The sequence below is a fragment of the Microcaecilia unicolor genome, chromosome 6, assembly GCF_901765095.1.
Source record: "Microcaecilia unicolor chromosome 6, aMicUni1.1, whole genome shotgun sequence".
In the NCBI taxonomy this organism is placed as follows: Eukaryota; Metazoa; Chordata; class Amphibia; order Gymnophiona; family Siphonopidae; genus Microcaecilia; species Microcaecilia unicolor.
In genome coordinates this window covers 42,209,837-42,232,964 of record NC_044036.1, presented here as the reverse complement: position 1 = coordinate 42,232,964, position 23,128 = coordinate 42,209,837, and the positions used below count along the sequence as shown (strand labels likewise).

Genomic DNA, 23,128 nt, shown 5'->3' with positions numbered 1-23,128 from the left:
GAAAAGAGGGAAAACATGGAAGGATGGGGAGAAAAAGAGGGAAAACATGGAAGGATGGGGAGAAAAAGAGGAAAAACAGATGGAAGGATAGCAGAGAATGAGGGAAAACATGGAAGGATGGGGAGAAAGAGGGAAACATGGAAGGATGGGGAGAATGAGGGAAAACATGGAAGGATGGGGAGAAAGAGGGAAAACAGATGGAAGGATGGCAGAGAATGAGGGAAAACATGGAAGGATGGGGAGAAAGAGGGAAAACAGATGGAAGGATGGGGAGAAAAGAGGGAAAACAGATGGAAGGATGGCAGAGAATGAGGGAAAACAGATGGAAGGATGGGGAGAAAGAGGGAAAACAGATGGAAGGATGGGGAGAGAAAGAGGGGAAATGGATGAATGGGGAGAGAGACTCTGGATGGAAGGATGGGGAGAGACTGGAAGGATGCAGAGAGAAAGGTGAGAGACTGGAAGGATGTGGAGAGAGAAGGGACACTGAACAGAAAAGGGTAGAGTGATACAGAGACACTGGTTAGAAAGAGGGAGAGAGACATTAGATGGAAGGATCAGGAGAGAGGATAGATGGATGGAAGGATGGGGAGAGAAAGAGGGAAGACGCTGGATGGAAGGGTAGGGAGAAAGAGGTGACACTGGACGGAAGGATGCAGAAAGAAAGAGGGGAGACTACTGGAAGGATGGGGAGAGAGAGGGGAGACTGGAAGGATGGGGAGAGAAAGAAGAGAGCTGCTGGATGGAAAAGGAGAGTAGTGAAAGACTGGAGAATAAGAGGAAGGGGCATGGGGAGAACAAGGGTGAGAAAAAGATGAAAAGCCATAAGTAGATGAAAGAAATTAAAGAATGGATAGTAAGAATGAATTAAATCAGGACAGAGAGAGAGAGGCAGAAAAATATTGAAGAAAGCAAAGAAAAAGGAGAGAAAAATGAGAAATGGCCAGGAAACCGTGGCAGAAGAGTTAAGCGAAAACGAAGGAAAGCAGAATCTAGAGACTGGGAGCGACACAATGAGAAATAGTAAATGGCCATACAAGAAAGGTAAAGAAAATAATTTTATTTTTAATTTAGGATAAAGTAATATGGTACCTGTGTTAATGAAGTTTCAGAGACCAATACTTCCTTCCTTAGGTCAGGCGAGGATACCGTAAACAGCATTATACTGACCTGAGGCAGGAGGTTTTGGCCTCTGAAAGCTCATTGAAAAGGGTGTTAGGCTATTAAATACATTTTCTGAAATCTGATGCACTGAAAAGCAGCACTTTACCCTGTGTGACAAATGCATCTGATTAGCATGACTAAATTTTGCTGGGGGAGGGGGGTAGAGAGAAAATTTTGTGCCCACCCACTTTGGGTTCAGGCCCATCCAAAATTGGCAGTCTGGCTACGCCACTGAGATGCACACAGGGTTAGTAAAATTCTTAGCGACCACTGGGGCATATTACAGACTCTTTCAGTGTTCACTAATAAAAGAATTCGTTTTGCCTACAGCAGATCCAAGAACTTGAAGGAACTATTATGCCCGTCAGTATTACCTTTAAATAGAGATGTGCTTCCTATTTTTGCAGGGCATAAAAAATGTGGTTCCTGCTGTATGTGTGAGATAATGTTAGAAAAAAAGATTTTTATCCATCCAAAATCCTTTCGAGAATTCGATTTAAGAGTAAACACTGACTGTAAATCTGACCATGTCATCTATTGTCTAGTTTGCCCGTGTGGTTTACTGTATGTGGGACAAACCTCAAGGACGCTATGGGGCTCATTTTCAAAGCACTTAGCCTTCCAAAGTTCCATAGGTTTCTATGGAACTTTGGAAGGCTAAGTGCTTTGAAAATATGCCTCATAGTATATGTCCGATTGATTGAGCACCGCAGTGTGTTAAATACACAAAGAATGTTTACACCTTTGGTACATCATTGTAATACAGCACAACACTCCTTTGCTGAATTAAGATGTTTTGTCTTACAACAAATAGAGGTATCCCGAACCCGTATTGGAGTTGACAGAAGGAGGATCCTATTCCAGTGTGAACAAAAGTGGATATACCGTCTGAACTCATTAACCCCAATGGGTTTGAATGCAAAAATCGAATGGGGACATTTTTTCTAACTTGATACATTTTTTTCAACTGGTAACATTATTTGAAACACACTTCTCTATTTAGAGTGTTCAGATTATCTATTAAAAGTTTTTCTGAAGTTTTTTTAAGTTTTGAAAAATTGTGTGTTCCGTGTTGAGAGAATGAAGGGTGAGAACACAAGCTGATTGGTTGAGCCAATCATTGGCGTCTGACGTAAGAGAACCTTTAAATTTGAGAAGCTATCTTTATTCTAAGCTGGTCCGTTGGAAATGTTGGATCCTTCAGCTGAGGTGGTTTAGTAAAGAATATCTCAAGAGAAACAAGTAACGTAGAGTTGTACGAAGGTTTCAAGATCATAATATATATATTTTTTCTTTTTTAGTTAGACGCAGACCATTTGACCCTGACGCAGGCGACGAAACGCTGGCCATTGTTGGTCTTGGTCGCGTTCAGCATGTAACTAACTAAAGAAGGATTGGACCTTGCAAAAGCTAAGTAGCTGTTACGTTTAACTTTACGATTGCCCATCATATGTTAGAAAAAAAGAAAAATTTATACAAGAGAAAAAAAGAATATAAAAAAAAGAGTATTAGAACATATGTTTGGGATAGGCTGCTCTATGAATGTGGGGGTGTTGCCAATGATGAAGCGGTCCAGCCCTCATGAGCTCCGATTACAATAGAGCCGGGGGCTTCTTGAGGCAACATCTCCTTAATTTAATTTAATGTATCATTTTTTGGTCAGAAAATTAAGCCGATGTTGTTTTCTTTATATCTCCTTCTGACATGTGAGTCACTAGGTTTGGGTGCTGGTACAAGTGACAAGGCCTAAAACACTCAAGCACTGGGGGAGGGGGGGTGAAAGCAATACATCACAAAGCTGTAAACAAACAAACAAAAAAAAAGATGCAATTCACAAACATACAATCACAAGAGGAAGAATCTGGGGAACAAACAATAGAAGATGAAATAACATCAATAGGCAAAATGAGATCCTATGCAAAAAGAAAGTAAGTTGCCTGGAAAATTCAATAGTCTAAAGGGAAATTTTCAATTACACAGGTAAACACATTAACATATGAAACAGGAAAATTGTACAAACTGAATAGAGGTAATTCTATAACAACGCTCCTGCTCTATATAGAAAAGTAGGTGTCTAGTTTTATTTTACAAGGTCCTGGATTACCCCCTTGCTAGTCAGGTTTTCAGGATATTCACAATTGGCTTAGTATCATCTTATTTAAACTTTATTATACGTTCTTTGGAGAAGGAAACTTGTAGATCTTCTAGAAACTCTTAACTCTTTTTCACAATCCAAAAGTGTATCACTCAAAAAGAGCTTTTTGTTTTACTCTGCATTATCAAGCTGCGTACATTTGGAATTCTGTATCTATTACTATAAGGAAAACAGGCTCTTATTCTCTATTTAGAAAATGTTTAAAGGCTTACCTTTTTAAGAAATATTTAAGTTAAGATACACAATTTCTGTATAATTCTGGTCTGCTTATTAGCATATTATGTAATCTCGATTATTAGTGGCAATCCTAGGTCAGCTGCCACCCGGGGCGGATCGCCACTGCGCACCCCCCCCCCCCCCCCCCCCGGGTGCAGCCGCATCCATTCCCCTAGGGTGCAGCACAACCCCCCCCCCCCCCCCCGGGCGCAATGACACCCCCCCTCCCCGGTGCATCAAGCCCCCCCCCCCCCCCGGGTGCATTCTTGGCTGCTGGAGGGTGCAGAGAACAGCCACGCGCCTGTCATCTCCACTGGCTCCCTGCTCCCTCTGCCCCGGAACAGGAAGTAACCTGTTCCGGGGCAGAGGGAGCAGGGAACCAGCTGAGCCGACAGGCGCGCGGCTGCTTTCTGCACCCTCCGGCAGCGTGCACCCGGGGTGGACCGCCCCCACCATCCTGCCCTTCCTACGCCACTGCCATTGATTGATCAGTTCTCTTGTATATTGTTATCAACACTGAACCTCGCAGAATATGTAACATAGTAACATAGTAGATGACGGCAGAAAAAGACCTGCACGGTCCATCCAGTCTGCCCAACAAGACAAACTCATATGTGCTACTTTTTGTGTATACCCTACCTTGATTTGTACCTGTCCTCTTCAGGGCACAGACCGTATAAGTCTGCCCAGTACTATCCCCGCCTCCCACCACCGGCTCTGGCACAGATCATATAAGTCTGCCCAGCACTATCCCCACCTCCCAACCACCAGCCCCTCCTCCCACCTATTTATAGTATGCATGAGATCAATTTGCATACACTGCCTCCATTATATGCAAATCTCTTTTATGCACATTTATTGTGGATATCCTGAAAACCTGACTAGCAAGGGGGTACTCCAGGACCAACTTGGGAAACACTGTACTAGATTAACAGATTAGATACACACATATAATTAGATGCCAGCCACAGAGCTGATGCAACTGCTTATGCCTAAATGCTGGAGTTAGGCAAATAAATTTATAGTATTCTAGAAGTTACTGGCATGTGATCCCGCCCATGCTCTGCCCAAACTCTATGTGTATGGCTCCCTGAAAAACGGATGCTATGGAAGATACGTGCATGTTTACAGAATAGCACTTAGGTGAATTTTTAGCATTTATGCATACGCGCCAGTATTCTAAACATTTATACACATAATCAGCACACCAATGTTAGCACTAGAGAGTTGCATGGGGACAGAAATCTTACCCATCCCTGCTGGAATCTTACCCATCCCCACAAGAATTTAACCAGTCCCCACGCGTCCCAGCAAGAATTTAATGGTACATTAAAAAAAAATTCCAGTCGGCTCTTTCAGTCTCTCTCTGGGTTGGAGCCGCAGCACTGCAGGCAACGAAGGAACAGAAGTTGGAACTTGGAACACTATGGTGCGTAAATGTAAGACTTGTATGGGATTCACTGGCAATGTGTGCTGTCACGTATAGTTCTAATGCTTGTGCTTAGGTGTATGATAACCTGAGCAAGGGTTGAAGTTTGGCCTGTGAAATAACACAGCTGGACAAAGGGATATAAAAGAAAAAAGTGTTCATTTAATTGAATCCTGAAGCCTGTTATGTCACAGGGCCAGGAACACTCAGTAAGACGCATCTCTAGTTCAAGAAGACAAGTCTTAAACAGGCCTCTCTGTCTGGCAGTCCCAAAACAGTCTGTGGCTGGTGGGGCTGCCACAACCCAAACACTAAGTCCTTCTTGGTTCTTCTACGAGTTATAGGGTTTCCCTCCTGCCAGATCTCAGAGCAAGGTTCGAAAGTCTCAAACAGGAACAAAAGTGGCTTACCTTAGCCAGGTCACAGTCATTAAACATCTGTTGTAGTGACATATACTGGGGCTTCAATTCTTCCTTCCCTGGGCTTCCTTAACCTCAGTCTGGCCCTGTCTTTTATACTTCCTGGTTCTGACTCCACCCTTCCCGGCTCACTTCCTCCCGGGGCAGGACTAGTGTTGTTAAGCTGGCTCAGGCTATCTGAGGGACTATTCTTAAGGGTGAGGGGCAGTGTTCTATAAACCCCCTCACAAGGTGCTTGATATCACCTACAACTTGAGAACCATATGCAGTTCTGGTCACCCCATTTGAAAAATATAGAACTAGGAAAAACGTCAAAAGGGCAAGAAAATGAGAAGAGGGAAAGACCACCACCCTTATGGAGAGAGGTTGTACAGATTAGGCCTCTTCAGCCTAGAGCAAAGATGATGGAAAGGGGATATGATAAAGTTTATAAAATGGAACAGTTAAATAGGAAATGGAGGTTTAACTTTTCATACAACACAAAAGCAAACGGAAACTCCATGAAACTAACAACCATAAGTACATAAGTAATGCCATACTGGTAAAAGACCAAAGGTCCATCGAGCCCAGCATCCTGTCCCCGAAAGCGGCAAATCCAGGTCAAGGGCACCTGGCAAGCTACCCAAATGTACAAACATTTTATACAAGTTATTCCCAAAATTGTGGATTTTTCCCATCCATTTAGTAGCGGTCAATGGACTTGTCCTTTAGGAAACCGTCCAACCCCCTTTTAAACTCTGCCAAGCTAACCGCCTTCACTATGTTCTCCAGCAACAAATTCCAGAGTTTAATTATGCGTTGGGTAAAGAAAAATTTTCTCCTATTTGTTTTAAATTTACTACACTGTAGTTTCATCGCATGCCCCCTAGTCCTAGTATTTTTGGAAAGCGTAACAGACGCTTCACAGCCACCTGTTCCACTCCACTCATTATTTTATATACCTCTATCATGTCTCCCCTCAGCTGTCTCTTCTCCAAGCTGAAAAGCCCTAGCCTTGTTAGTCTTTCTTCATAGGGAAGTCATTCCATCCCCGCTATCATTTTTGTCGCCCTTCGCTGCACCTTTTCCAGTTCTACTAAATCTTTGAGATGCGGCGACCAGAATTGAACACAATACTCAAGGTGCAGTCGCACCATGGAGCGATACAATGGCATTATAACATCCTCACATCTGTTCTCCATACCTTTCCTAATAATACCCAACTGTTACACTCTGTTACACTCCTCCAGGTGTACACCCTGCTTGCGCAGGGTATGGGCATGCGAGGATGTGGCGGCCATCTTGGATTTTGCAGATCGTTTGTCTTGTTGTTTTCTGGGGCCCATCTTGGAGATGTGCGTCAGGTTGTGGCAGCCATCTTGGAGTTGGGCGGCTTCAGGAAGGAAGCCCATATTTGCGCGTAGGACATCTCCTCTGATGGAGGCAGCCATCTTGGAACAGCTGCACATGTTTGAGCCTAATTCCTGCACTATTTAAAGCCCTGCCACCAGTCCTTCCATGCTTTAGCTTCTATTGCTGCAGGTTTAAAAAAAATTGCAGAAAATATTTTTCATACACCCCACAATTAAGCTGTGGAATCTGTTGCTGGAGATTTGGACAAATTCCTGGAGGAAAAGCCTATAAAAAATGATTAGCCAGGTAGACTTGAGAAAGCCATTGCTTATCCCTGGAAATGAGCTACAAGAAATAAATCTACTTTATCATCTTCTGGATTCTTGTGACCTTAACTGGCTACTGACAAGACAGGATGTTAGGTTCAGTGGACCTTGACCAGACTCCGCAGGGCCTTTTCACATGTTCTATACACCCAAACATCCTCAGAGTCTAATGCTACAGATTTCTGAGCATTTTTTGGTTGACTGCATCATGTAATGAATACTGGTATCATCTGATCCAAATTAGCATTTCACATTCATATCAGCTATTCACTCTGTACTACTTGTTACCATATTCCACCAAGTACCTCTTAATGTGTAATGTTCATTCTGTAAGCAATTACTCTCTGACACAGTGAGGAGGTACAAGGTACAACTCCCTTACAAAGCACCGAAGGATTTCACATTAACACTCAATACTTGCAGTTTTCATCTGTTAACTTTTTCCACGGGGTAAGTTCTCCCTGCCCCCCTGCACAGCACACGTTATAAAGTTCCCAAGACTAGTCAACTGGACATGATGGCAGGTTATGTGGGTCAGTGTAGTGAATCAGTGTATTTTGGATTCAGCACCAAAACTGACCCGAAATACAAGTTCAGGTTTTGGTCAAAAACACCTGTGCCTTTTTGGTAGAAATCTGAAAGTGTAGTCCTGCCCCCCCCCCCCCCCCCCCACACACACTGCCACAAGGCAGCCGCCCTACCCCCCTCTGACAGAAAACACATTCCCCCTCCCCCCCGGCCTTCTCCAGGCCTAGCTTGTAAAGGCCCTGGTGATCTAGTGGTGTCTTCGGGGCAGAAGCATCCAAAGTTGCTCCTGTCCCCATCGGCTAGGCTATACTGTAAAAATGGCAGCTGTGACTTCCTGCGGCAGACTCATGAGACTGCTGTGGGAGTTGCGGCCATCATTTCAGAATTGGGAATAGCCTGAGCAGCAAAGCCATTGTTGCAGCACAGCTAATGAGGGCAGGAGCAACTCGAATGCTCCTGTTCCAAAAGATACCACTAGACCACCAGGGTCTTTACAAGGTTGGCCCAGGGAGGGCTTACGGGAGTGTGAGGGGTGGGGGAGCGGTGTGGTGGGTGGTCAGTGGGGGGGGGGAGGTTGGCTTGCAGTTTCGGTTCAGCCGAAACCGAGTCGCAGATTTTGGCAGCCCATTCAGTTTTGGTCGGCCTCTAATTTTCAATCTTCAAAGTAGTTCTCACATGCACATGAGGTGGGTTGAACTCCAGATTGTAGACCCTTCCACTAGGTGGGTGAATCCAGCGGGTATTAAGACGATCTTTCAGTGTCTCAAAAGGGATGTTTAAGCTGATCACCAGATCCAGGTCGCACATTTTGTCAAGTGCTTCTGCTTGACCTAATGTCCGAGGAAAGCCTAGTAATGGGGTAAAAATACAAGAATCAGAAAGTTGGTTTTCTTTATTTTTTTAATGTTTTTTTTTTAGTTACAATTATATACTTTACATTCAAAGAATATACTTATGAATGATAATGGAAACTATAGTAATAAAGATAAAGAAAAAAATGTAAGCATTCTATTAAGAATGAAAAGACATCAAACCCATAACTTTAACCATATACAAAGAATACATAAAGTTCTAAATGCAATATTCAACTTGTAATCCACCTAGAGGATGTAAATTGGCAGAATTAAAAGGGCTTTTTTTTTTTTTTTTTTAAATAAACAAAAAAAGGCAAACAAGTCAGGAAAAACAAGGTAGTAGCAAGAAATAAATTATATATACATACATTCAAGAGTGCACAACATAAAAAAAACTGCATGTACAATTAAGTTCAATTTGATATGAGCACAAGATAGACTCAAAGACAGTATGATGTAACCAGGATTCCTAACAAAGCCATTAAAACAAATAGTAGCAGTCATAAACCAATTTGCTCACTAGGAAATGAACACATGCCGACAGCTAAAGAAAATAAACGTTGTGACCCAATATATTTTTTCAATTGCGTTTTGCAAATACAGTATCATACAATGGAAAAAAACAGCAGTATCACAAAAACAAGAAAAACAATAAGACTAATAAGAAAATATACCCCTTAATTAGTCCATAAAAAGACAGGGCGGCCCCTAAAACCCTAATCAAACACTCCATCAACCAATCCAAGTATAAGCCTGCTATTGTTTCTTAGAGTTTATAAAGAAACAAAGTTGAGAAGGTTTAAAGGAATCATTTGTAGGAGGAGATATTAATCATACACTTACAGGGCTATCTCAAAAGAAAAATAGCCCCCAACAACAAAACCTCAGTTCGTAAAACTATATATTTCTTCCTATGCTCTTGAGTGAGCGGAGAAAAAAATTCTACACCTTCTGAACCAACAAGGAATCTTTTCCAAAAGTACAAATGCAAAACATTATCATGATCAGAAGTAAAAAAAAAAAACAAAAGAAACTAATGAAGTAGGTTTCTGAGTCACAACTTCCACAAAAGACTCCAATATAGTTGTCAGGTTTAGATTTTCATCTGGATCCCCTGTAACAAGTGAAATTAGCCCCTCTAGATCTCCACACAAAGTTCGCTTAGTAGCTAAACAGAAAAATCTTACTAAATGGAAGAATCCCTCATGTGAGTACCTCCCTCTGATAACATTTAAAGAGCTCCATGGGAACGTCTATGGAAAGGCCAGGAAAATTCAAAACTGTACATTCAGACTACAAGAAACATTGTCCAAATTTACCAATTCATGATATATAATGGTCTTATCCTGAACCATAGTCAACTGTACAGAAGACTACTTAGCAGTAGTAACCTCCAAATTCTGCAGTTGCTGACTACACAACTGAAGGTGAGAAACGTGACTGAGTCTTGGTTTGGGATTTAAATCATTACAGCTACAAGAGGGGAAGCTATCTGCTCTAAATGTAGTCAACACCATACCAAATAAAATCCAACATGACAAACAGGCTTCACTACTGAAGCCCTGGTGTGGAGATTTGCTAATATTGAAGAAATCCAACTACTTAACAGTCACAATTCCCACAGTATGCAGGCTCCCCAGAGCAATCTCCACCTTCTCTTCCATGTGCAAGGCCAGTGTCCGATGGTTCTAGCAAAGCAGCTCTTCCTGATACAGACCGCTCTGTAGGCCTTGGGAACATCTCCAATACTGTAAATGCCAACTCCGCGCTGGACAATACCTACATGTTAGAGCCAAGTGTAACTCTACCTCAGATGGCTGAGTCACTCCATTCTCTGCCACAGCAAGGCCTGAATCCGACAGAAGATACGTGAGGACACTGCAAAACATGATATGATCGTAGACTGCAAAACAAAACAGCAGACCACCAAATACGGAAAATAATGACTTTAATTTCACCAATGAAGTACTATGCCTAACTAAGCTAGAATCTCTTTTGTTCAACCACTCATGAAAAGAGATCAACTAAAAACTCATTGGGGACCCTGCTAATATCTCTTTGAAAAGTATTCCTAACGATCTTAATTGCTTCCAATTGTGGAAATGTTCGTGTTAAGTTACTCGATGTTCATTGTTACCAATAGTATTTCACTATCTACATTTGTATTTTCTAAAATGTGGCTAAACTTGAGATGAATCACATATGTACAATGTAATTGAAGGCATGAACAGCCTGAGAAATTTGTCAATAAAAGTTGATAATGGTTCTAAAAGTGACCAAATGCCGGGAGAGAAAAAAAAATTGGCCTGCTGGTTAGTGATAAACGATTCATGAATCTTAGTCAGTGCATACATAACAGGTGTTCTAGGATGGATCTCTTAAGAAGTCTACTTCTTTGTCTGTAAGGAACCCTGCAAGTTTAGTCATTTAATCACAGTTGTTGGATCACTCTTCAGCTTCTCATAAAAAGTGTTCTCTTAACTGTCTATTGATTTCTGCTACACAATCAGATTTTACCATGATGACAACTCTTTCCTTATCTGACTGCTTAATGACAATTTCAGGATCATTTTAAGTGAGTTTATGGCTAACGTTTCATTTTAGATATATTGAAAGGGGATTTTTTTTTTTACCTTTTGTTTCAGGTTTCTCAATTTCTTTCAGTATTAATGTTTCATGTGCCACTATCAGAGGGTTGGTCACACCTGATGGATTCCACATGCTGTTATTCTTCACAATGGACATGTCTGTATTATGGATGTTCTTATTAGAAAAATAATCCATAATTTAATTTTCTGGTGAACTTAAACAGATCTACCCAAGTACTGAAGGCATTATAGGAAGGGGTAGGAACAAATGAGAGGCCTTTCTCCGGTAATGCAACTTCATCTGCATTTAGTTCTCTACTGGAAAAATGATTCACCACTCCCTATTTTGACTCGTATCTATTCCAATCGTTGTTCTCTCTCCTATCATCCTTGTGGTGGTACTTCGCCCTCTCCCCCTCCCTCTCCATCTGTATATTGGATATTTCTTCACTAAGTCTATTGGTGTGTCTGTTACTGATCCTTTCCTCCATATTTCTCCTAATTAAAAAACCTGCTGTGTCACATTATGCTTAGGAAGGGTGGTATAGAGGGAAGCTGAGGGATCAAAAATGTTGTCAATCGCTTCTGGCCCTTTTGTTTTCCCTTTCAGCTAAAGGGTTTTTAATGGTATTATGTTTTTTTAGGTTGTTCTTGAATTTGGGCTCCAGGTATGTTTAAAAGTCACCAGTCTATAATTTCCAGATGTTTTTTCTTTCTTTCTTTTTTTTTTATTAGTTTTAAACAATGTTATTGATGACCTATCACAAACAATTCAATATTCATACGCTATGTTCAAGATACATCAGGAAACAAATGAACAACTTGTAATCATAACATAGAGGTAGCCATCACTTTTCTCTTTAGCTTCCTCCCTCCCTACTCCCAGCTATTTCTCTCTTATTCGTACCTCTATATCCCTCCCCGCAACCCCCCATCTGCCCTTCCTTACCCCTCTAATATTCCTCCCCCCTGTAACCTCCCTCCCCCCTTTGTCCACCCCCCTTCCAGGCAGCTACATATCTCCAATAGCCCAGTAAAATTGACCTATTCACTGTCTAAAACCCTTAGCTAACTTCGCTGGGTCCAAGCTCAGTCGATTAAGGATGGAACTTCGGGCCCTAGGGGCTAAAGCATTAATATATGATTCCCATATTAAGTAGAATTTACGCTGTGTTTTGGGTTTATAATATGAATCTCGCAGCTCCATTAGTAGCAATGCATGCCACCTGTTGCGCCATTGCCAAAACAACGGTGCCTCTAAATGTATCCAGTTAACTAAAATGCATTTTTTCCCATGAGACACGCTTTAAAGATTAGCAGGTTATGACTAACTGTACCTTTCCCCTTTCAGTAAGTCGACCCCCAAAAGGGCCGTCTCCGGTGTCAATGTCACCCTCCGCCCCAGGATTTCGCCTAAGAACTTCACTATTTGCTCCCAGTAAGCGGATATCACTGCGCAAGCCCACATAGCATGATAATAGTTATGATTGGGATCTCCGCACCTACCACAAGCTGATGATTCCGCCCTACCCATTTGATATAATCTCGACAACGACGTGTATGCCCTGTAAATACTTCTTCCTTGGCATTCCCTCAATTCCGCACTACTAATCCGTCCCCTGATCTGCCTCAAGCTGCTCCTTAATACGTCTATACTAATCTGTTTCTGTATATCTGCCGTCCACTTCCTGGCCAACTTTGAGATTCTTTGGTGGTCTACTCATTAATAACCTTTTGTGCAACATTGAGATAGAAGCTGGATCAGTTGTTGGCGTATCAAAAAGTGAGAAAACTGTTTAAAGGCGTATGTATCTGCCCATGTATTAGAATTGAGATTCAAGGAGTCCATGGATTTAAGGCGCCCATCCTTGTCTACAAAATCCTCTACCATGTGAAGTCCTTTATCACCCCAGCTCCGGATATGTTTATTATGTTTTTTCTTTCTTATGCCAAGGGTAAACTATCTTATATTTATCATCAGTTTCACCACATTTATGCTTATTTACATTTAATCTTTTTTTTTAACTTGTCTTGAAAAGATCAAACTGCTTATTATAATCTTCTAAAAAAAAAAAAAGATCAAAACAAGAATCTTGCTCTTTCAGCAATTTGAGTTCCTTATCTATGTCCTCCCTCACCTGCTCTGGCTTATTAGAAGTATGAATTAATAAAATCATAATGTCTAATGAATGAACAAATGTTCATTAACTGGAAGCAATTGAAGATCATGATGAATACACTATCAAAGAAAGATAATATTATCAGGGTCCCTACTGAGTTTTTAGTGGAATTGGCAAGTATTACCCTACAAGAAAACCGTTTTTATTTTGAACGTGATTTTTACAAACAGGTAAAGGGTACCGCAATGGGAGCCACTATGGCCCCATCAAAAGCTCTTTATGGAGCAGAGTTTGAAAAGGTGTTTTTAGAAAACCATGCATTTCAGAACCAAATTGTTTTATGGTGTCATTATATTGATACAAGCAAACCAAACAAAAAGTAAAGGAACAACCCCTAAATATACAGAATGAACAGCAGCAAGAAAGAGATACTAACAAAGTTAGGCATAGCACTTCATAGTAAGAGAGGTACTTGCGATTTCAGATGAGGGAATTCTTCCATTTAGTAAGATTTTTCTACTTAGCTACTGCTGTTTGTTTTGCTGTGTTGGCATCACAGATCTCCTGCCTCTGGTTGACACCATGATCATAGACTGGCCAGAATTCCCCACTGCTAAGTGGGCAGTAAATGCCAATCCTATAACGACAATATTGCATGTAATTCCCATTATAGAATAGTGGTGTAAGCCGGCATTTTGGAACTTAATATCAGATGCAAGCACTTCCATCATGTCAATGAGTGGTGTGACTGCTCATATCCAAATACTTCAGCAAATGAATATATCTAACAACCCAGCACAACAAAAGTTGCATCAGTAAGTGGGTAGAAATAGCACAGTGAAAGCAAAGCCTCAGCAGTTACTCATTTCACGCCAGAACCACTGCCCGACTTCTTACTTATCTCATCGGCTTGCATATATTCTCAGATATTGACCCTATTGCATTAATTATTTATTCAATAATTTTACATAAAATTTCAATCTTTCCTTTTTTTCGTTCACCAGTTTCATGATCATCTAGGACCTATGCCAACATGCCAAGTTTTGCAAAGAATGCCTCTAATTACTATAATTCCTATAAAGAATGCCCTAATCACCATGGACGCCGAGAACATTACAGTATTTTTTTTATAGGACCAGGCCCTGACGCAGCTTTGAGAGATGACACATTGGTGCAGGTCCTAAATGATCATGAAATTGGCAAACAAAAAAACAAAAGATACGTTTGAAATTTTATATAAAAATTATTGAATAACTTAATGCAATAGGGTCAATATCTGTGAATATACGCAAGCCGGTGATGAGACAAGCGAGTTGTTGGGCAGTGGTTCCGGCATGAAACGAGTCACTGCTGAGGCTTTGCTTATACCGTGCTATTTCTACCCACTTATGGATACAAATTTTGTTCTGTTTTGTTAGATATATTCATTTGCTGAAGTTATTATCCCCACATTATCAATTATCTTGGGACATTTTATGTATTGATTGATTACATACAAATACTGGCAGTTACTCGCCTAATATTCTACAACTTACCACCTAACTGCTCGTCGAGCCCCCAACCTGCCTGTGCCCCTCCCATGTCCACACCCCCTTGGAGTTTTGTGGCATGGAAATTACACACTAAGGGCTAGATTCTATATGTGGTGCCAAAAAATATTGGTGCCAAAACACTGTTGTTCTATAAGCCATGTTTGAAGTTAGGCGCAATTTATAGAATAGCGCTTATGCCTGGAAATTACGCCTAACTTTAGGTGCAGCCATTTTGCACCAACTGAAACATGGTGCACATGTACGCACCTACATTAGACACGTATCCCCATTACTCTCATTTTAGGAATGCCGCGTTCCACCCATAACCCGCCCATTCCCACGCTCCATTTTTCAAAGCACGCCTAAATTTACATGCATAAAATTCAATTTAATTTAGTGCCAATAATTTGCTTGTTGACAAGCCAATTGGGACTAATTAGCTTGTAATTCATTTAAATTAAGTATGCAAACTGGGCACGCGCAATTTTTGGCAACTTTTACAGAATTAGGGGATAAATTTATAGAATATGTAAGTCATTTATGCACATAAGTACAAATTAGCACCAATTAGTGTTGATGCCAATTATTGATATGGAGGGAAAAATGTCTAAAAAAAAAAAAAAAACCCTCCTTTGTGTTATGATACATTTTTAATTTACTTCATTATTCTCTTAAATTCATGAGGGTTCATTCTCTAATTCTTTTACCCTATACTTCCACTTGATACCTTCACTCCCAAAATAGCAAATTTACTCCATATTCCTTCCCATCGGACTCTTAATCTTGAAATTACACACAGAGGGCTGTATGTTTTTATCAAGCATCAATCCTACAGAATTTTCTGCTTTTGTATTGTCTAAGGACCATGGAGAGGGGTTTTTACTTATACTCTACCCCTTAATGGTTTCCTATCCATTCATACCTTTATTTTAATGCCTGAATACTGTCACCCATTTGATATTGTTCTTGAAATACAGGTAAGCAAGTATCAATAAAGTAAACTATTTCACAGTTTCCATATTTAAATATTTGTGTTTATTTTCATGCAACTTGATTACATAAAACTAACAGTGCTCTCAAATCATATATGTTAGGCCTCTTCCATTTAATTCCAACAGAAACAGCTATGCCTAGCTTAGTCCAAAGCTCTTGGCTTTGTTTCAATGATAATCAGCTTTGCATACTCCTTTACTGTGAGGTGCCCTGTAATGCTCTTGGGTCTGCAGAGGGTTTCCTCAGTTGATAATGGATTAGTCATGTATACAGAGTCCTTTGAATGGTTTTGAGCTTGGGTATTATTATACTGAGAAGTCCCAGGTTGCACCCACTCCCTTTACTGGTGATGTTACCAGAAAAGTTCAGATTCTCTGCCTCCCACCCATCTGCAGTTGGGTAACATAACCTGGACTGGTCTAGCAGGATGATAAGGAAAGTAGGAATGCTGGGCCTTAAAGTATAAAATGAAGAAAAAAAAAAAAGTATAGGAAGGCTGTTTGGATTTTGTACATGGGTATGGAATGTACGTTAAACTAAGAATTGTTCTGGCCTCTGTGAGTTAATTATCTGAATAATTCCCCATTTTTCTACCTTTAAATCTGCTAAAACCTGGAAACACATTCTACTAAAGCAGTGTATGACTTACTACAGAAAGCAAACAGCTTGAAAAGTCTGCTTCAGCTCCCCATCTGCTACTCACATTACTTTTCTGTCCCTCTGTCTAAATTGTGTTTATATATATTTATTTGCTGCATTTGTATCCCACATTTTCCCACCTATTTGCAGGCTCAATGTGGCTTACATTATATAGCAATGGCATCACCATTAACAAAGTAAGAGGTTCAGCATATTGTTACAATTAATTATATTCTTTGTAGGAGAAATGATGCAACTGTATGAATTATATATGTGCAAAAATTTAATTAGTTTGACATAGTCTGACCTAAAAAGATGACTGCAGGATCCAAGGCAGCATGGTTTTACTAGAGGTAGGTTTTGTCAGACAAATCTGATTAATTCATTTGACTAGGGTGACCAGACAATTGGATCAAGGGACAGCACTAGATGTAGTGTACTTATATTTTATCAAAGCCTTCTATACAATTCCACAAAGGCAACTTATAAATAAACTGAGTTCTCTCAGTATGGCCCCTAAAACGACTAACTGATTTAGAAACTGTGAGTGGAAGGTGACAAAGGGTGGTTGTAAATGGAGTTCACTCTGAGGAAAGGGATATTACCAGTGGTGTGCCAGAAGGCTCAGTTCTTGGCTGCGCTCCTCCAGGGTCTTACTCCAGGGGCAGTGACATGGGGGCAAGAGGAGGAGCAGCTGCAGAGTAGACAGCCAATGCCTGATGGCTGTCTGCGGTGCTGTGCTTGATGTTTAAAAACATTTTTGATCGTTTTCTTTTTGTAGCGGCCGCTGCTGCTCAACAGGAGAAGCAGCAGCGGCCGGAAATGGGAGCTGGCGCCGCGTGCTTCGCAACTTCGTGGGAGACTTGGGACTAAGTGCAGGACTCGCCGGGGGGGGGGGGGGGGGGGGGGGGCAAAAAAGGTGCCAGTACACTCTACCGTTGCGTACCGGCACAAAAAAAGCACTGGTCTTATCAATGACCCCAAGTCATATACAGAGATGTTCAACAGAAGACGTAGTGGGGAAACCTTGTGGACCTCTATGGATTACATTCCATTTAAACATCACCTTCACAACCCTCTAGAAAAGAAAAACTTTAAACCAGTCTAGGAAACAAAATCTTAATCATAATTTATTCACAGGCGTTTAGATTACGATCTACTACAAACAAAAGCCATGGAAAGTTTTAGCTGTATAACTAAACTTCCCAGACCTCTGTCCTGCCAAAACCAAAGTTGCTCCAACAGTGCAACAAAACAGTTTCTGTCCTGTGGGTACTTAGAGCAATTATTATTCATTGCAGGACTGCCACTCATAGATGGTCCTAATTAAACTAATTCATGGCTGGTGAGGTGAGAACAATAAAAATAAAAACAGAGTGGGATGGGAAAAAAAAAAGTGAAATGAAACTATACAGTCAACGCTTCTGATCTGGTTTTGTTCTCCCCACAAACATAAATTTTAAAGGGTCTAATGCACATCAGTGAATGATCAGACCTCTGCTTTCTAAACTTGCAATCTGATCACTAGAGTTTTGCTGGTGAATGTGTGTTACTCGGCACTTGATCTCTTTGATCGCAGGCAGATATATTAATGCACAGAGGAAAACCTTTGTATAATTTGATTTTCAAGGCAGCATCTAAATTATCTGGAATCTCATGAGTTTTGCCACAAGATGCAGAGACAACCGCCATGTTAAGCTGAAGCCCTGGAAAGCACGAGACAAGAGATGCCAAAATAAAGTGGGATTTTGTTCCCACTGCAATCTGTAGTGCCTGGCTGCAAGTCAAAGCATTTAAGTTTCTGTGACTGCCAGTGCTTTTGCTCCGATTGGCATGAATATCCATCTTAAAGACTACAGTGCACAGAATATGAAAAAGCTCCAACCAAAACACAAAAGAAGCAAAGATAGGTCAAGTGCTGAATTTTAAGACGGCCAAGCTTTCGGCTTTGATGAAATAGCAAAAGGTAAAGTGCCTTCTTTTTTTTCTGGCAATACAGCACAGATTTAGATGAGTCACTCATTTCCTTTAATATAATACCTGGTATAAGTCTGGATGACGTCCTAACACAGAACATTAAACAGAAGATGCTGAGCAAGGGACCTTGTTCTCGCACACAGAACTGGCCCAAATTAGCTTCCATGGTTGGCAGGCAAAACAAAAAGCACCCCAGAAGCCACAAACAAAAGTAGCAAAAACTTCTTAGTGAATGTGTGAGAAAACCCCGTCGCGGTCTATTCAATTCTATGGAAACAGAGTAAAAATTCAGAAAAATCAAAACGTAATAGGGAAGAAAACTGGCTCCAACTGAAACAAGACATTGTTTCATGTTTACAACACCTTTCCTTAGCAAGTCTGAAACAGGACAAGCACAATAAAAACATTTTTTTTTTTAATTTTAACAGTTTTTATTGATGACATCTCCAAAAATACAAATCCACCTTACCATAGCAGTCTCAAAACAGTTGTACAGAGCTCAGTGGAACAACATTTCAAACATGCAACTTTACGTACAGCCATCAAATTTTGTAATATAGCACTTATCCCTCCCTCCCCCCCAAACCCTCTTCTGTATGTAACATTTATGTATTATCTATTGTTATGGATGAATACTCATTACTAGCAATTCTTTATTAAACAATAAAAGTCTGATAACAGATAGTTCTATCTTAACCCATAAACTTCCATATTAAACTCCAATCATTGTGTCTCGTGTTTTGCTCTGTGTATTATTACCTCGTTTAAGACCCAACCAGGTTTACAGACGAGACTACTGAATATTTTCTTCAATAAACAAACTTCTCCAAGCTATTAATTGTATGTAACTCTTCAATTTAAATGGAATCTTTCTTTTTCCCAAACTATATCCCCTTCCTCCCTCCCTCCCTCCCTCCCCCCCTCCCCTCTATCCTCTTAAACCAACTTTTAACTTCATGGCGTCCCTCTACTTCTCCCCTCAGTATAATACTCGGAGTGTAGGTTAACGAGTCTGAATTCCCCTGGCACTTTACCCCATTCTCTGAGGCGGATTGCTCTACCTATGCGTACTCCACTGACCCCACCCACACCTAAACCTTTTTCGCCTCTACAGTAAAAACATTTTTAAAAAATGCTTTTCTTTCCAGCTCCTGATTACACTTTATGTAATGAACTCCACCTTCTAATAACTGCTGGATTTGGTGGCATGTAATGGGACTGAAAATCTTATCAGTGAGCCCATAAACATATAAGGAGAGTGGCTGCAATGAAACAGGTATCTATTCTGTTCCATAAAGAAAGAGGCAGAGCTGAATGGCTCTACATAAGTACACCGACAGGCATAATTAAATCTCGAAAATTAGGTGTTCACCAATAAAGAAGGTTATATATACAAAAAAAAAAAAAGGATGCCTGCTATTTCCACAAGCGTGGAATTCACTAGCTGAAGGGGTGGAAGATCACTATGGCACTCATTTTCAAAAGCGAAAAATGTCTCAAAAGTGGCACAAGGCAGAAAAATAACGTTTTTCACAGGAAAACGTTGTGATTTTCCTAACTCGGATTTCAGACAGTTTTCGCCACAGTTTATCTAAATCACAAGGGGAGGGGGGTGTTGGGGGCATGTTTTGGGTGAGATTTGGGTAGGTCCAGAATTTGGATTTTTTTTTTTTTTTTAGGGATCATGAAACAAGATAAAAACCCTCTAGGGCAAAAATTGGGACTTTTTATCTGGACCTGTTTCAAATCACAACTAAATCACAAATATGGTGCCCTAGAAGACCAGCCGACCACTGGAGGGATTAAGGCATGACCCTCTTTAATCCCTCCGTGGTCACTAGCCCCCTCCCACCCCCAAAAGACATGACAGTGATAGTTCATACCAGGCTCTGTGACACCTTCAGATATTATGGCATTGCTATTACAGCAGCAAGCTGGTTCCACGAGTAGGCTAGTGATCAGTACAATGGACTGTAGAGAAAGGGACCCAGGTCCATATCCCACTCTAACTACTTGTGGTGGAAATTGTGAGCCTTCCAAAATCCACAAAATACCAACTGTACCTATAGATAGAAGACACCTGCAGACCTGATGGATTTTGCAGATAGGCGTCAGTACTGGGTGGCAAAAAATGGCTTGCACCCCAGTGTTTTCTGGTATCTTCCACCCACCCTCCCCAAAGTTGGGGGTGTGTCACCCTCTTCCCTCATAAGCCCACCAGAGACCAGCACCTCTTCTCATTTCCTTTCCTGTGTGTGGTGAGCAGTGTTAGTGATCACTGTCTGAATCCAGAAGCTTTGTCACTGCCGCATTCCATCTATGCCGACGCAACTTCCTGTTCCCACGTAGGTGCGATGCGGCAGAGACAAGGCTTCTGGCGTCAGCCAGTGATCAATGACCCTGCTCTCAATGAGAAAATGAGGAGGTACCAGCCTGTGATGGAGGGAGGAATGCAGCAGGGAAGGGAAACGAGAAGAGGTGTGTGAGGGGTTTATAAAACACTGCCCCTCACCCTTAAGAAAAGTCCCTCTTTAACTAGCCTGGGCCACCTTAAGAGCACTGATCCTGCTTTGAATGGGACTTTCCTACTAAAATTTCCATGTAGATGTTTAATTTCTCTAAATGCAGTTAATTATGTTATTTTTGAACCAAGGAAACTACAGGAGTTTATTTTGTCTCATGAAGGAGAAGTAGTTAGTAGTCGGGATGCCCCTACAAATGTGAACGCTGGCAATCGCTAGTGGTCCTTTAACATATCCCCTCTCTCTTTAGAAATATTTCAAAATTATTTTTCTTTATAATATTTTTCCTTGTATCTTGCCTAAAAATATATAGTGGACGAATGCATATGCTATTTCAAATTTTAATTTATTTAGATTTTCCTGCATAATGTATTTCTTTTTTTTTCCAATTAATATTTATGTTATGTAAATGTAATAATGAAACTTATAAATAAAGAATTTTAAAAAAGAAACAGGAAACTACATCAGAGGAAGGCAGGGCACAGAGAGGGAAAAGAAAGCTGGAGGAGGCGAGCCTACTGCTTTTTCACCAACGCCGCCGCCGTGACGTCAGGTAAAAAAATAAACACAGGGCAGCAGGAACAGAAAGCAGTGCTGTCGGGGAGCTAAGGGCGAGCAGGTGGGACTGGCCCTGGAGAAAAGAAGGTGCCAGTACGCCGTACTGGTGCGTACCGCCACAAAAAAAGCACTGCATAGAACAATGTCCTGGAGGCAAGGGAAGGACAGACAGGGGTGAAGTTGGGGCTGGTGAGGGGATGAGGCAGTAGAGGTTAGGTGAGGGCTGACAGAGTATAGTTCACTATCATTCCCTCTGCATCTGTATCTGCCCTGGAGGAGAGGGAATTGGAGACTAGGAAAGGAAAGAGAGGGGGGAAAATGGGAGTAATGGAGAGTGACTAAGAGGGTGATGGGAAAAGCCAGTAGGTAGATGAGAGGGTGAGAGAAAGGAAGAAAGAGGGTAAAATCAAATGAATGGATATAAATGCAGAGAAGAAAAAACTAAATAAAAAACAAAGAGAAAGATCAGTGCCAGACAGATGTACAGAAGGAAAGGAAGATGACAACAGGAGAGAGCAGAAATAGAAAGGCAAATCTGGAAAAGAATTTAGGAGAAGACTGACCCAAGGAAAGTGGAATAAAAGACTGGGACCAGCCCAATAAGAAATGAAATGCCCATCCCCAGGTAGAAAAGAAAAACATTTAATGGTCTTTAAAGATAGGGATGTGCCTGCATTAGGAAATTTGCATTTTGTTTCTATTATTATATTTTGTACAGGAGAAAATGCATTTGTTTCTCTTTTACCAATATTGCCCTGCTTAGAGTCAGGTTTTCTAGGGCAAAGAGAAGAGAGCTCACAGAATGGAGGAGCCGCCTAATGGTTAGTTCAATGGCCTGAGAATCAGGGGAATCTGGTCTGACTCCACTACAGCTCCTTGTGATTCTGGGCAAGTCACTTAATGCTCCATTGCCCCAGGTACAAAATAAGTACCTGTGTGTAATATGTAAACCACTTTGATTATAACCACAGAAAGGCGTACATTAAATCCCATGTCAGTTTTTGTCTGCATGTTTTTGTGGTTCCCCATTCTTTATCATATGAGGGTCTATCCATGTTCTGCACACATGACTGAGGAGATGGATTCTGCTAGCATGTAGAAACATAGAAACATGATATGATACAGACGTTCAAATATTTGAAAGGTATTAATCCGCAAACAAATCTTTTCTGGAGATGGGAAGGCGGTAGAACGAGAGGACATGAAATGAGGTTGAAGGGGAGCAGTCTCAGGAAAGATGTCAGGAAGTATTTTTTCACAGAGAGAGGGTGGTGGATGCTTGGAATGCCTTCCCGCGGGAGGTGGTGGAGATGAAAACAGTAACGGAGTGGAGGAGTGGCCTAGTGGTTAGGGTGGTGGACTTTGGTCCTGGGGAACTGAGGAACTGAATTTGATTCCCACTTCAGGCACAGGCAGCTCCTTGTGACTCTGGGCAAGTCACTTAACCCTCCATTGCCCCATGTAAGCCGCATTGAGCCTGCCATGAGTGGGAAAGCGCGGGGGTACAAATGTAACCAAAAAAAAAAAAAAAAAACATGCGTGGGACATGCATAAAGGAATCCTGTGCAGAAGGAATGGATCCTCAGAAGCTTAGCCGAAATTGGGTGGCGGAGCAGGTGGGGGGAAGAGGGGTTGGTGGTTGGGAGGCGAGGATAGTGGAGGGCAGATTTATACTACTACTACTACTACTATTTAGCATTTCTATAGCGCTACAAGGCATACGCAGCGCTGCACAAACATAGAAGAAAGACAGTCCCTGCTCAAAGAGCTTACAAT

The 23,128-nt window shown here is 41.2% G+C and overlaps 1 protein-coding gene across 3 annotated transcripts in view; it reads right to left on the bottom strand.

Moving 5' to 3' along the window:
- Nucleotides 1-23,128, bottom strand: part of AK4 (adenylate kinase 4) — an 82,609-nt gene that overhangs the window by 13,362 nt on the left and 46,119 nt on the right. For all 3 annotated transcript variants that reach the window (XM_030206930.1, XM_030206928.1, XM_030206929.1), the window contains exon 4: nucleotides 8,245-8,417. In XM_030206930.1, coding sequence (XP_030062790.1) covers nucleotides 8,245-8,417 — 173 coding nt within the window. The remainder of the gene's footprint in view (nucleotides 1-8,244; nucleotides 8,418-23,128) is intronic.